The sequence below is a fragment of the Corvus cornix genome, chromosome 14 (assembly GCF_000738735.6).
Source record: "Corvus cornix cornix isolate S_Up_H32 chromosome 14, ASM73873v5, whole genome shotgun sequence".
Classification (NCBI taxonomy): domain Eukaryota; kingdom Metazoa; phylum Chordata; class Aves; order Passeriformes; family Corvidae; genus Corvus; species Corvus cornix.
The window spans coordinates 4497999-4511578 of NC_046344.1; the positions used below are offsets into that span (position 1 = coordinate 4497999).

The 13580-nt window shown below is 42.1% G+C and overlaps 1 protein-coding gene across 3 annotated transcripts in view; it reads right to left on the minus strand.

The window, feature by feature from the left end:
• Window positions 1–13580, minus strand: part of MAD1L1 (mitotic arrest deficient 1 like 1) — a 349137-nt gene that overhangs the window by 204225 nt on the left and 131332 nt on the right. For 2 of the 3 annotated variants that reach the window (XM_010392404.2, XM_019281689.2), the window contains one exon: window positions 2237–2377. In XM_010392404.2, the coding sequence (XP_010390706.1) occupies window positions 2237–2377 (141 nt within the window). Of the gene's footprint in view, window positions 1–2236; window positions 2378–3739; window positions 3809–13580 lie in introns of those variants that run through there. The other variant, XM_019281688.2, reaches the window with a different exon arrangement.

Sequence of the window (13580 nt, forward strand, 5' to 3'; positions counted from 1 at the left end):
CTGCCCCAGGCCTCCCCTGGATCTGTCTGGAGTAGCTGGGCACCGGTTGCTTTGCTGCCATGGGCACGATGCTCCCAGGTGAGCCCTCCTCGTTCTCCCTGCTCCTCCCCAGCTGCCTGTGTGCTGCCCTTCCCAGCCCATCCACACCAGAGGCTCCCAGAATGCTCCAACCCTTCTGCCACACTGATTTAAACACGCTGAAATTCCCTTTTCCCTCTCTCCTCACCCTCCTACAGAGGCTGTTTCTGCTGCATCTCAAACAACTAAGGCTCCAAGGTGCCTCATCCCAGCAGTCTGCTCTGTTTGTGAGCTGAGTCATGCAGGTGTCAACATTTCCAAACCTCATGGGGAGGCTCAGCAGAGTTGGGAGGGTGCAGAGCATTAAGTGAGATGTTATTAATAGCTGCCATCGACCATCTCGGCAGCTTTGATCTACTGGCAGCTGATTACAGCTGCTGCTCCTGATGATGAAGCACCAGGGGTCCTGCCTGTACCTCAATTTCCCTTTCCAGTTTCCCAATTTTTACTAGAACAACACGCTTTCCCCCAAAATTTCAAAACAGATGGGATTCAGCAGCCAACACTGCAGTCAGAAAGGCAAACACAATCAAGCTGAAGTGTAAAATTTTACTTTGTGAGGAAACTATCAGGTCTTTGAATCCTGCTTCTAGCAAAGTCTTTGAAAGGCTTAGAGGTTGACATCACACACAACAAACCTCCAGAGAACACAGCTCCTTTCTGAAATTTTCCATGTAGCCCTTAATCCATATCCATGAAAATAAACTTAGAATTTGTTCCCTATAAATAATTAAAGGAGTATAACCAAATTGTTCCCATACTCTTCCATGCTTTCATCTGAAGAAGAAAAGATAATTTACTATTGCCTGAAGACAGCACACCTGACATATTCAAGGAAACAATTCAGAAAATCTCCCTGCAACAACCTAGAGCCACTGTTGGGAGCAACTAAGGAAGCAGGATAAAATAGCCACCTATCCCTTTATGTCAGCATCATTTAATCCTGCTCTGTCTGCTGGGAAGCAATACAATGTTCAAAAGACAAAATAGACAAACATTCCAAGGCAGATGAATTCAGGCAAATTTCCATTTTATCTGGTGTTACCAGCTAACTTCTTTACCAGCTTGCCCAAAACTTTGCAGAATTCATTTTCTGCGAAACAGCAATGAAATGGATCTGCACCAGGACACTGATCTACACCACACTGTGCTGTTCTAAGGATTTAAAGATCACTGGAGCCAGTACTGCCTGAAGTAAGTCCCCATCTCCCAACACAAGGAAAGAGCATTTTTAAAGATGCCAGAAACAGCAGTTTTGTGCAGAGTGAGACAACTCTATGGCTTGAGCATGAACCCAAGGAGCAATTTCTACCAGTCTACTCCAGTTGAGTTATAGCATCTAAATTGACATGATAAGGGAATTAGACATGAAGAAAAACTCACATACTTATAACTATTGTAAAGCCTAATGTAATAAAACTGCCAAGCTTTAAGGACACAGACATATTCAAAGTATTTCAACTCATCACCACAAAGCTCATTCCACTAAGAACAACAGAAGGGAGGAACAATTTGGCTGATGCAGGTTAACATTTAGCTCACCACAGTCACATTTCAGATTCCAAATTTTCAAAAAGAGAACTAAAGATAATATAAGAATGCCTTTAAGAGATACTTCTACCTTTGGACAGAATGGTTTTCTTTCTTAGAGAAAACCTAGTAAAAAGCACTTAATAGTGACCAGAAATCTGGGGTTTTCAGGCCTAATGTCAAGAAGTGAAGAATTTACAGCAAACACATACTTTACTTCTTCAACCCTTAAGTAAAGCTGTTGTAGACACAAGTGGCTTACTCTGTACAGAAGAGCCTTGATTACACATGTGATAGAGTGAATCCCTTTCACTACACCACAGAAGACCCCACACCCGCTACCCCTTCACTTCCCCTTTACCACAACCCTTTCACCACAGGGAGTGGTTGTCCCTCCAGCCATGCAGTGCAGCACAGCACACTCAGCACACCCAAAGATGATTATTCTTGGCTTCTGCCAGCTTCAGCTGCAGAACAATAACTCTTGGCTCTTATTGATCCTGGAATTTCGAAGCACGAACATCGCAAATCTGGCTTCTGCAAGAGCAGATCCCATCACCAGGCAATTCAATCTTGGAGGTCTCAACTCCTTCACCCCTGGGGTTAGAGCAGGATGCTGCTTTATTACCTCCATCTCGGTGTTGTGAGCATGCAGCTTCTGCACCATGTCCTCGGCCTCGCGCATGCGCCGGCTCAGCTGCGGCGAGTGCTCCGCCGGGGTCAGCTCGCTGTCGTACGACTCCAGGATGGCCCGCATTCCATCGCGCTCCTGCCGGGAACAACAGCAAAAACTTTCAGGGATAAAGCCTCTAAATGCCCTCCCTGCCAGGAACAACAGCAAAAGCTTTTAGGGATAAAGCCCCTGCCCACGCTCCGAGGAGAACCTTCTACATTTTTGCCCACTCTTCTTTTACGCGGCAACTCAACTCTGAGGGATGTACACTCATCATCTTCACATCAGCATCAAGGCACAGACGGACACACAGTTCTAATAAAATAAATGTTGCTGCTGTGAAGACTGAAAAATTAGACTGTCTTGTGTCTATAAAACCCCATACCCTTTGCAGGAAAGCAATATGCAGACACTCTAACAAGCAGATGGCAACTGAAAACAGAGCCTGCCTAGAGACACTCTTCTAATTCAACATGGCTGAATGGGTTTCCTCAGCAAAATATTTAGTGTTGTACTTGACATTTTTCCTGCCAGAGTCTCAGCAAAGAAAGAACAGAATTGTCACAACAGAAATGAAACAGATTTGACATCGAACAAAGTGGCTGAGAGCAAATATCCTCAAAATGGTATCTGACTTATCACTTGTTAGATGCTGCAACACTCAGTGCTTGTAACAAACATTTTTTCAGAGGTTAATGTCTGGCAGACTGTGTTTGGCTCACTTCTCTATCTGCTGGCAATTATAACCAGGCATTTGCAGAGAAAGACAAACAGAAGGATCCTTCTCCCCTCCCTGAGAACGGCTTCTCAACTATAAGGCTTGGGCTCAGAGCTAAATGTAAAACTTTTTGTGTGGGGTCCTGGCTGAAGTATTCCTAATGCTTTCCCAGCTTCAGACAGCACCTAATGCCTCCCTCCAAGGCACTGATGGAGAAGAAGAATGGGGACAAAAGGAAAATTTCAAGAAGTCAGGTGTGTTTAAGGAGGTTACTGGTTACACTGCAATATGCACACAGGGATACAAAGGTTATCTCCTCGTTCCAAACCTAAAGGCCAAATACTGAATGTGGATAGCAAGTGTCCATGTGGCAAGGGAAGGAACATTGAAATTCAAGGTGTGACAGCAAGACTGGGGGCACTGCCAGAGGTACAGTGTGTTCAGAGCATGTCATGGACTGAAAGGTCAGCCAAGATAGTTGGGTTGGTCAGCAGGTAAAAGGACGCCAAGACCAAAGGACAGCCTGGGGCTACAGGAACTGGCTTAATAAAATTATAAAGAAAGACAGGTTTTAACATAAATAGTACCAGCAGCTATTACCAGCTCCTAGCCCAGATTTGACTGAAGAGAAATATACTTTTCCAGGGAAACAGTTTTGCCATAGTTTAGAATTGTTCATCTGACAGACATGTGAAAGGAAATCCACGTTACTGAAAAAGAAAACCCAAATGCAGCCACACCTGCCTTGTGATGAACTTGTTTAGCAGAGAGGCAGCAGGACAGGATCTCTCCATCCTCCTCTTCCCCCTCCAGCACCCACAGCATCACCCAGTCTGCCCAGCACACACTCCATAAGGCAAACTGCTTTTGCTCAGGAGATGAATTCCATTCCCCATTTACAGCCAAATCACTTTCTAGAGCACAGAAGAGAACATAATGACAGCATTTAGTGAAGGTATTGGTTTGAGCTTTGCATGTTGTTGCAATTAGATTTGCAATTACAGCATCCTCTCTCCTTCTCTGCTCTCCAAGCTGCTCCGCTGTCCTCATTTTCTCCTAAGCATCTTTCATCCATGTGATAACTTACCACTGCTATGTTTCTCCATTACAGCAGGGGCAGTCCCAAAATCCTTGGTGTTTTTTCAAAAGCAAACAGGACCCCTGGCAACTCCCACCACACTTGGCTTCCAATTAATTGCTGAACATGAGGTCATTTGAGTCATCCCCATCAAGATCCCAGCAGCTCCCTGGGCTGTTGAGCTGCAAGGAGGACAAACTCCAGCTTTCATGTGAGCATGGGAAAACTGCATGGGAGCACAACCAACCCTACAGGCTGCCTTTTCCCCTAAAATCAACTACAGCCCTTGCCCTTCAAAGCATCTCTCTGAAATGAAGAGTAAACTTCTCAAGAAAAATCACACATGGTAAACACAGCAGAAGCTGTATTATTAAAAAAAAAAAAAAAAAAAAAAAAAAAAAAAAAAAGGTGCTGAAAAGCTGAACTAAAGGGTGGCACAATTAAACACTTGATCCTGGAGTTTACTTATCCTCTTTAATTATTTCTAAGTATTAATACTGTTAGTGAAATCAATTCTCAGCTTCCAACAAGTGGTCCCCAGCTCCATTTTTTAAATTTCTCCCCATCAAGAGCACTTATTGAAAGCTTTTCCCCCGCTCCTAAAGATCTTGTTAGTTTGGCAGGAAACAGAAGTTCTTGTTGAAAAGTCCTCTGTCTAAAAAGATTCTCTAAAATGTAATCCTAATTTAGTAATTGCTGCAGTATTTCCTCATTCTTCACGACCCATCAAAATCCTCCCAAGGCATTTTCAGATGCCCTTTCTAACCTTATTCTAATACAGCTGCTTTGCTGCTTCCTATCTGGAGAGTATTCATCAGAATTACTAAAAAGCAGTTCCTCTGGGAATTTCCAAAATTTACCCAGCACAGGGTAAACCTCTGCTAACTCACCATGGCCCTACCCTGGCACAATTCCAGGTGCTCTTCACCTTAACCAGTTTTAAGTCAACACCCGAACAGAGATGCAGCTCATTCCAAACATGCCCTAAGTGCAGAATAATAATCTTGATGTTCATTATAAACATAGGAAATTAATGCCCTACAGCAAACCCTGGTGCTGCAGCTTGCAGCTGTGTTTGAGGAGATGTAAGTTTGAAAAAGAGGAAGGATAGTGATTTTTTTCAAAGGTTGAACAGTTTCCCTTCCTTCTGCCAGCACCAGCCCATTCATCAAATAAATATTCCTCCTACTATTGCATAAGTAACTAAGAAGAAAACACATTTTATAATTTTAACCAGAAACTAGAGCTAATCTCTTGGAAATGTGCTATGGGAAAGAACAGGATGGCACCTCTGCAAAATGCCACCCCTAAGATGAAGCTTCTCCCCATTCCTCCCACCAGCTCCTCTACTCCCTCTGTGTAAAACCAAAACTTGACCTGGCTGACAAGCATCTTGAAGCTCAAAGAAAGTCCCTTTCTGCAGCCTTCACACTTCAGAGTGGTTTAGAAACAGCAGGAATATAAGTGGGCTCGTTCAGGACTTGTGGTTTAATTTTAGGGAAAGGCCTGAGAAGGGCTCACGTAAGCACCATCATCACCATCACTGCAGCCACCACCACCCAAGTCACTACAGCACTGCACATCACAGGGGCAGCCCACAGATACCTGCAACTGAGGAGCACCAGAGCCTGGGTATGGGAAGCAACTGAACAGTAAAACATAGCCAAAAAACCATAAAAAGGTGTCTGACCTTATATACATACATATAAGTTCAGGCCCTTCTACTGCTGCTGCTCGTTAGCCCCTCTTCAAACACACACACCCCCCATTCACCACAGACTTTCTAATTAGTTGAAGAAAAGAAAAATCAATAAGAAAGAAATTAAAGTTACAAATCTAACTGAAGTCAGTCACACACCCAGGGAAAATGTGTTCCTGGGGTAAAGTTTATCTAGTGTCATAATTTTATTGAAATCCTATATCTTCCTATTGACTTTTATCCTTTCAAGCTGGATGCCAGAGTTATCATTATTAGAGTCTCAGTGTTGCTCGCAGGGCTGAGGTTTGAGGTGGCTTTTTTATTTTTTTTCCTTTTATAAACAAGCTGTAATTGTCTGGTTTATTGATCAATAAATCTTTCAACTGCCTCTCTTCACCCGCTCCTGTTCTGGTGGGTCTCCTGCACCGTTCTCTGCAAGAAAATATAGGGCTGTTGTTTTTTAAAGAACAGATTGTTTTGTCATTAGCAATGAGAGAGTGGGAATTGTGCCGGTCAGTTCCAATAATGGCTTTTTAATGACAGAGTCTAGTCACAGTAAAATCTGCTTTATTTCCACACGAGTGAACTCTGACTATTAATACACAGCCCAACGGCACAGCTCGCTTGCTCTCTCACTTCTGCACGGGTTAGAGCCTGGCAGAGGAGACAGACTCTGTACAGTGGAATCAGAATGATATTTCCCACTTGGAGCTTTTTTGATGGCACAGAAATATTCCAAGTATTACATCAGCTTTTTGTTCAATTAATGATAATTTTTGGGAATGTTAATAGGCTGCTTCATTATCAGAAATCAGTGGCAAGATTTCTTCCCCCCCCCTTCATCTCCAGACTCCTAAATCCAAATTAGTAATAATAAGGGAAAATTTCAAGACTGAAGAAAGATATGGAGCTTCAATATCAAACAGATGCTATTTGCAATCAGGTATAATTTAGCTAACTCTTTCTTGTAAAAACACAAATAAAAGAGAGAGAGGACTGTGTAACACAGGTCTGGGCTTTCTTGCTTTAAACTCATATATAGAAAAAGGGAGATGGTAAGTGGGGCTTGACCAGATGTTTAACATCAGTAAAATTAGTGGGAGGCACAGAAATACAAACCAAAATATGCTTAGAAATAACTGAAGAATACTTAAATCTATTAGACTGTGTCAGGACCTATTGACAAAATACATTCTTAGGTTACTTAATAAAATTAATCACATTAATCTCTTGTCCATGAGCAAATATCCTTGAGGAACTCACAAATGGCAAGACAGCAACTGAAAATAGGACAGAGGAACAGACCCAACCTTTTAAAAGAAGGATGGAGGAGAAGATACAGACTCTGGCAATTATAAATCACTTCAATATTTTGGTATCTCATAAAATACTTGAAAAAAACATTAACAATCAAATTGCAAGCAGCTAAGAAGAATTAAGGACAAGAAACAATCAACTGAGCCTTAATATGAATAATATCAAAACAGTCTAATGTCCTTCTTTGACAAGTAAATTGTCTACTGAATAAAGGCAAATAATAAACGCGATAAATCTTAACTCCAGTGATGTGTTTATCAAAGAAGAGAATTACAATTCAACAACATCTCTGCAATTTGGAGGAATGAGTTTGCATCAGGGTGATGAAAATCACGGAAACAAAGCACACAGTGTTGTGTGGCAGCAGAGCCACCAGGCACCATGAACAGGCTGCAGCATCAGGGGGAATCTGCCTCTTTCCCAGAGCTCCCTGTTTGCACCCTCCTTATGGGAAACACATGCAGCCCTCTTCAGGCTCAGCAGGATGCAGGGAGATGCCCTGTACCCCACAGAAAAGCATTAACCAGGGAATGTGAACAGGGATGCTGACATCTAACAGGTTCTGCCCCAGTCTGAGGGCTGGAGGGATTGATAAGGGACTGATAAACTGTTCAGCCCTACTTTAGGAATAAAGCTGTGTTCAAGTCCTATTGCTTTATGGAAAGCGTAGGGGAAAAAGCAACAACCAAGTGACAGCAAAATGCAGGAAGCACCAGGCCTGCAGGGAGAGCTGGGGCTAAAGACACATTGGGTCAGACTTTGCTCTTATGGGAGCCACATCCCTCAGCTCCCTCTTGGAGCACTGCTAATTGGCACAAGAGCTGATGGACTCTTCCAGAACGAAAAGCCCAAGAGTTCTCAGCTAACAAAACCAGCAAAAGTTAAGTTACCAGAAACTTCTCAACCCCTCCTTGCCTTCAGCAGCATCTATGATCACCAGAAGGAAAATGGTTCCCCTTCCTCTTACCACCCTCATCTTCCATACAAATCATCTTTAAACCAAAATTTTCTACTCCCAAGCCTACAAATAGCTTCCTTCTCAGCTGCAGCCATTTCCCAACATTTCTCTCCGTGGCTGACCTATTTTCACATTACTTTGCTAATCAGAACTGACTGCAGACACATATGTATACACACACCATTGACTTTCTACTCAAGACCTCAATTAAAACACCATTTACAAAAAAAAGCCTGTTAACTTCATAAAAATAAAAACATCCAGCAGATTTCTCTACCCTTGCACTGACAAGACCATTGAGAAACATTTTTTAAAATATCCTTAATTCTCAAATGTGACTGTCTATATATCAACCCTCTGCTTGTGTTTTTGCCCCTCAAGCCAATATAAAGCTACTGCAGGAATCTAAAGATGGATTTAACCTATAAAGAAGCCTTTCAGATGTGCTGTGCCCTACAACTAAGGCTTCTCCGAGAAAAATAAAATATTCCTTCTTTTGAAGTCTAAGCACCTCCATCCATGCCTAACAGGAATAGGCTGGGAGAGGTCAGAAAGGCTGATGGGCACAACCACAGGCACACAGCAAACCAGGAATCCCTGTCTGTCCCATCATCTCTCTGCAAGGGATGGTTTTCATCTGTTTTCTAACACTCTCATAACAGAGCCATTTTCTTGCTCAGAAAGTCAGGTTACCATTCAAGTTGAACAGCAACTTTCTTCCCAGGGCTGGAAGCCTGGAGAAAGCAGCCACCCAGAGAAACTGTGGTGGGAAGAGGACACAATCAGGCAGAGAACACGAGAGAGATGATCAAATACTCATTTTACGTGCCAGAACAAGGCATTCAGAGACACTCCTAGCTTCTCAGCCGTCCATTCTTAAATTTTGGAGAAACTCTGCAATCCCATTGCTCTCCTGGCCAACATTCAGCTGGCAGCTTTAAATGTACTCCTACAAATACCTGTGTATATCTTACATGCTCTTGTATTCCATAGGTTTTCCTCCTGATTTATAGCCCTCCCTTTCTAGCTCTTGTCCCTCTCCTCCAACACCTCTCTGCAGGGAGCTCAGCTTGCCTTATATCCTGGCAATGGACCAGAGCAAATAAATCCACTGTGACTCCTTTAATCCATCTCTGATAAATCTCCTGCTTACTATCTTCTGGAAAATTGTGCGTGGTCTCTGAAAGCCCCATTTTGCTTACAGCACATCCATATGCCAGCTGACAAGCAATCATACAACTGACACTGCAACAAATTAAATATTATCTGACTAAAATACCCCTGGGGTCCTCTTGCTTCACAGTGAGTTTAACATGTTTAGTTATGTTTCTTAGCCTCCTGCTGCTGTGAAATAATTGTATGATTTTTTCTTCATTTAGCTGCCCTCTACTGGAACACTCACTGCTGCCTGTCTCCAGAGTGAGCCTGCTTTTCTGTCCCAGTGTGTTTGTCATCTCTTCAGTCCAAAAAAACCCACTTTTTCCTACCATTTCTCACAGTCCCATTTGCTCAGGCAGTGGCAATCTTGTGTGTGAAGCTGCCTTATTCACCTGCCTCAGCACAGGGTCACTCACCATCTGACACCATGTGAAAAACAGTAATTTCTTTTTAAAAAACACCCAAAAAACCTCCAACATACCTTCTTCAACCTAGCCACTAGATTACCATCACTGCCAGAGGGAAAGCATACAGCTGACAAGGAAATGGATTCATCCTTACTTACTGGCAATACAAAGCTAAAGTGTTATTCACCTACTCAAAAAAAAGCGAAGAATCAAAAATAAGATACAGAAGAAAGTTTTTGTGATGGTGTACCGGTTTGGCCAAATTTAGAAATATATCCTCTGAGAGAAGGCACAACCACCCCTCCCCCACCAGGTTCGGGAAAAAAAATTTCTGGGCATAGGCAGCGATATGGGATACACATCATAATGTCACCCCAAGACAGATGGTAGATGAGATTTTTATGCTGCCAGTCTTGGCAGTGCATAAAAATTCACCCCATGTTCATTCCTTACCCTCAGATTTCTTTTCCCTCTTGTCTACTAAGTAACCCAGATACTGGCCTCTAAAGCTCTTAACAGCCAGTTTCCTGCAGTTTCAACCACTTAAATATCATTAACTTGGGAGAAAAGTAAACTGAATTGTGCTCAAAGCCCATGCTATTATCTCTGCAAGAATGAGGAGGAATGGCCCCACCACCTGGGCTCTGCTCCTGGGGTATTTGGGCTGAGACAGAACTGCAACAGGGGGAAAAGCTCTCACATCACATTTTGAGGGGACCAAAAAAAAAAAAAAAAAAAAAAAAAAAAAAAAAAAAAGAAATCAGACAGAAGTTCCTCCAATCCACATCACATTCCATTGAACTCAAAAGTAATTCCTTGATCCCCTCATGATGTGTCAACAACTCGAGAAATATGCCAGCTGTGGCTTTTTGAAGAAGGCAAAGAAAAAGGGATTTAAGGTGATGCTTCAGAATATACATCACCTGACTGCTTTATTAGAAAATATTAATAATTTCCCATACTTTACTTAATTCATAAAACATTCCCTCTACTGCCTGCAGGGTATAAAAGATCAGTGATTCCAATCAGAGTTTCACAAAGTATACATCAAGTTATCTCCCAGGTCACCCATAGCATATCTGCATTCTCTCTATAAAGGATTCTCATGGCAGAGGGGACACAGCTCTTGGCCCTTGCAGCCCAGCAGTTCCTCCTTCAGAGAGCACACCAGGCAGAGAAGACTGAACTAAGCCTGGAATCTGGCCCAGTGTGCACCTTCCATACTGCATAAACCACCTATAAAGCAAAAGAATACTCAAGTATATTCTTCTTGAAACAGTAATAACCATAAAGGGTCATTTCACACCCAAACCATGCTCCCAGCAATGAAACTGGCCAGATTATTTAATCACACCCAGTGATTTATCCAGGGCAAAGCAATGATAAGCCTTTACTTTAAACTAAAATTCTATGCTTTCCTTGCATGAGGTCAAAACTGATTTTACATCATATATGTTTCCCATTACCTACATGATGAGGGTTCCATATTTTAACTTGTACCCTTTGAAAATATGAAAGATTATTTTAACACTTCTGTCTTATAAAAGATGGAAACTGCACCAAGCAACACCTCTTGGGCTGTTTTTAATATCAGTTTATTCTCTCACCCAGAGCACAGCTCAGCCCACACCCACGGAAGATGTCTCATTAGCTTGATCAGGAATCACCTTCAGCGATTGCTCTCAGGCAGCAAGTGAGCACCATGAAGCTGGGCTGATCTTTAACCTTGTGACCTGCACTTCTGAAAGAGTTTTCTGCATTTGAAAAGGAAAATGTGCCACCTCAGTGCTCAGGACTGCAGCTTGTGAGCAGAGGTTTGCCATATGCTGGCCCTTAAATCCCATATAAACCTCAGGGCAGGCTGGCAGAGGAGCCTATAACCCACCCTTCTGTCTGGGATCCTGCTCCTCTTGAGACCCTGACGTGGTCAAGAACAAAACTGGATGTTTAAGAAGCAATTACAAAGACCACTTCAGGCAGGTACTTTACCAAAATTCCAGCTGCACCTTCACCTTGGGCTTGTCAACTCCAGAAACATGACACCTAATAAATACATTTGATAAACAGGCTCCCAGTGAAAACTCCTCCAGATACTTTTATTGATCATATAAATATCCAGGCTTTCTGAACCCTGAGAAACACCTGACCTTGCCAGTTTTCTGGCGGAAATTAATCCCATTACTTTTTTCATTGCTTGAAAATGCATTTTCTTTTATCAGTTTTTAATTTGCCACCTTTCAGCTCCATTGAATATCTTTGTTGTTGCCTTGCACAGACAGGGAGAACAACTCGCAAACAACTTCTCTAAACCATTCATTCATTAGACTCTGTGCTTTCAAATTGTCACCTCTTCTTCAACAGCTTTTTAAGGTAAACAAGTCCAATCATCAGTTTTCCAGCTTGACTGCTTTCCCAGTCTTTCACACTCTCATCACCCATGTCTGACTGCTGCTCTCATTCCGCAGCATCTTTGGCTGAACTGGGTTGATGAGGAATAAGTGAAGAGAAACAGTGAAGATACAAAGTCCTGGGTCCCTTCCCCACCTCTCTGTGAGTAACAGGGGCATCCTCACCCACTCCTGGCAGGGTCACAGCTACAGGACAAGATGCTCCACCAAAAGCTGCTGAGCCAGGGGATGCCAAAAAAACCAGCAGAAACCACCTCCATAACCCCCCCTCAACCACAGCAGGAGAGAACAAAAGAGAAGAGGATGCATCTCTACACCTGAGACAGAACCTCCAGTTCCTGTGATAAGAGCCCACACGTACAAATTTCCTCAAATTTAAACATTTCAGAACTGAAACTTTCACTTTAAAATAGCCTACTAGTTAGTAGAGTGAATTTTAACACTAGCTGCCACTCAGTGAACACCTTCCCTTTAGTATCACTAGGCACTGTAAAATTAATTCAGACAAAATGCCATTGCTTTCTTTTCTTCCTCTCCACTGTCTCTGCAATATTAAGTCAACAAACTCTTTCCTCAGAACTGCACTGACATCAAGAATGTTATGCTCAAACCATTAGACAAAATGTGAAGCACTGAAGTCATGCTTCATTAAAAACATGTGGAAAAATCAGTTTACCAGAAGAAAAACATTATTTAGGAAAATATTCATTATACACATCTGAAAAACAATTATGATTAAATGTATGACACCAAAACATTCATCAGCTGTTAATTAATATTTGACCACAATATTTGCATTTTCAACAAAACTACATTTCAATAAGGAACAGAAACACACTAACAAAACATCTCCTTCATTGCAAACTAAACCCTTTGGTTTGTTTTCCTAGTAATGAGCTGCCACATTTTGGAGAATGAAACAGACCATCAGCTTTTCTACTTCTGGGCACAGCTTCAAAGTGTACAGAATATGGTATAATCACTGAAATAGCTGGCAAACAAGAGACAGAGAGAAAAAGTCCCTCCCTGCCATGTAACATGCTGGTCAGTAGCAAACAGTTAATGATGGTTATCCTACTTCCATACTGCAACACATCCGCGCAAAACTTTCTGGATAATTTTAAGGGACTTTAGTTGAATTTTCGCCTTTGCTGTGTTCCACCTACCAGAAAGACAATCTAAGGACGCCCAACCCACCACAGGCAGAATTAAAGAATTTTGAGTTGGCAATCAAATCCTCAAGAAAACAAAAAGGTGAGAACAGACCCTTTTGCACAGCAATATTTAAGCACACAACACTCATTGCTACATTTGTCCCATCTCTGGAAAAATGTCCATTGTGATGTGCCAGGAAATACTATCAGAACAATTTTTCTAATTCTAAGTAAGTTAAAAGTCTAAAGTAAAGTCACATATCCGTTGCTATATTTGGTTCTTCTGCTTCCATTTGGAAAATACCATTATATTATTTTAAAAAATGCCTTTCAATAAACTTGGCACTCTCCTGACTTGGTACAATCTTTCTCAAATACACCTTTATCTTACCAGCCAGTGCT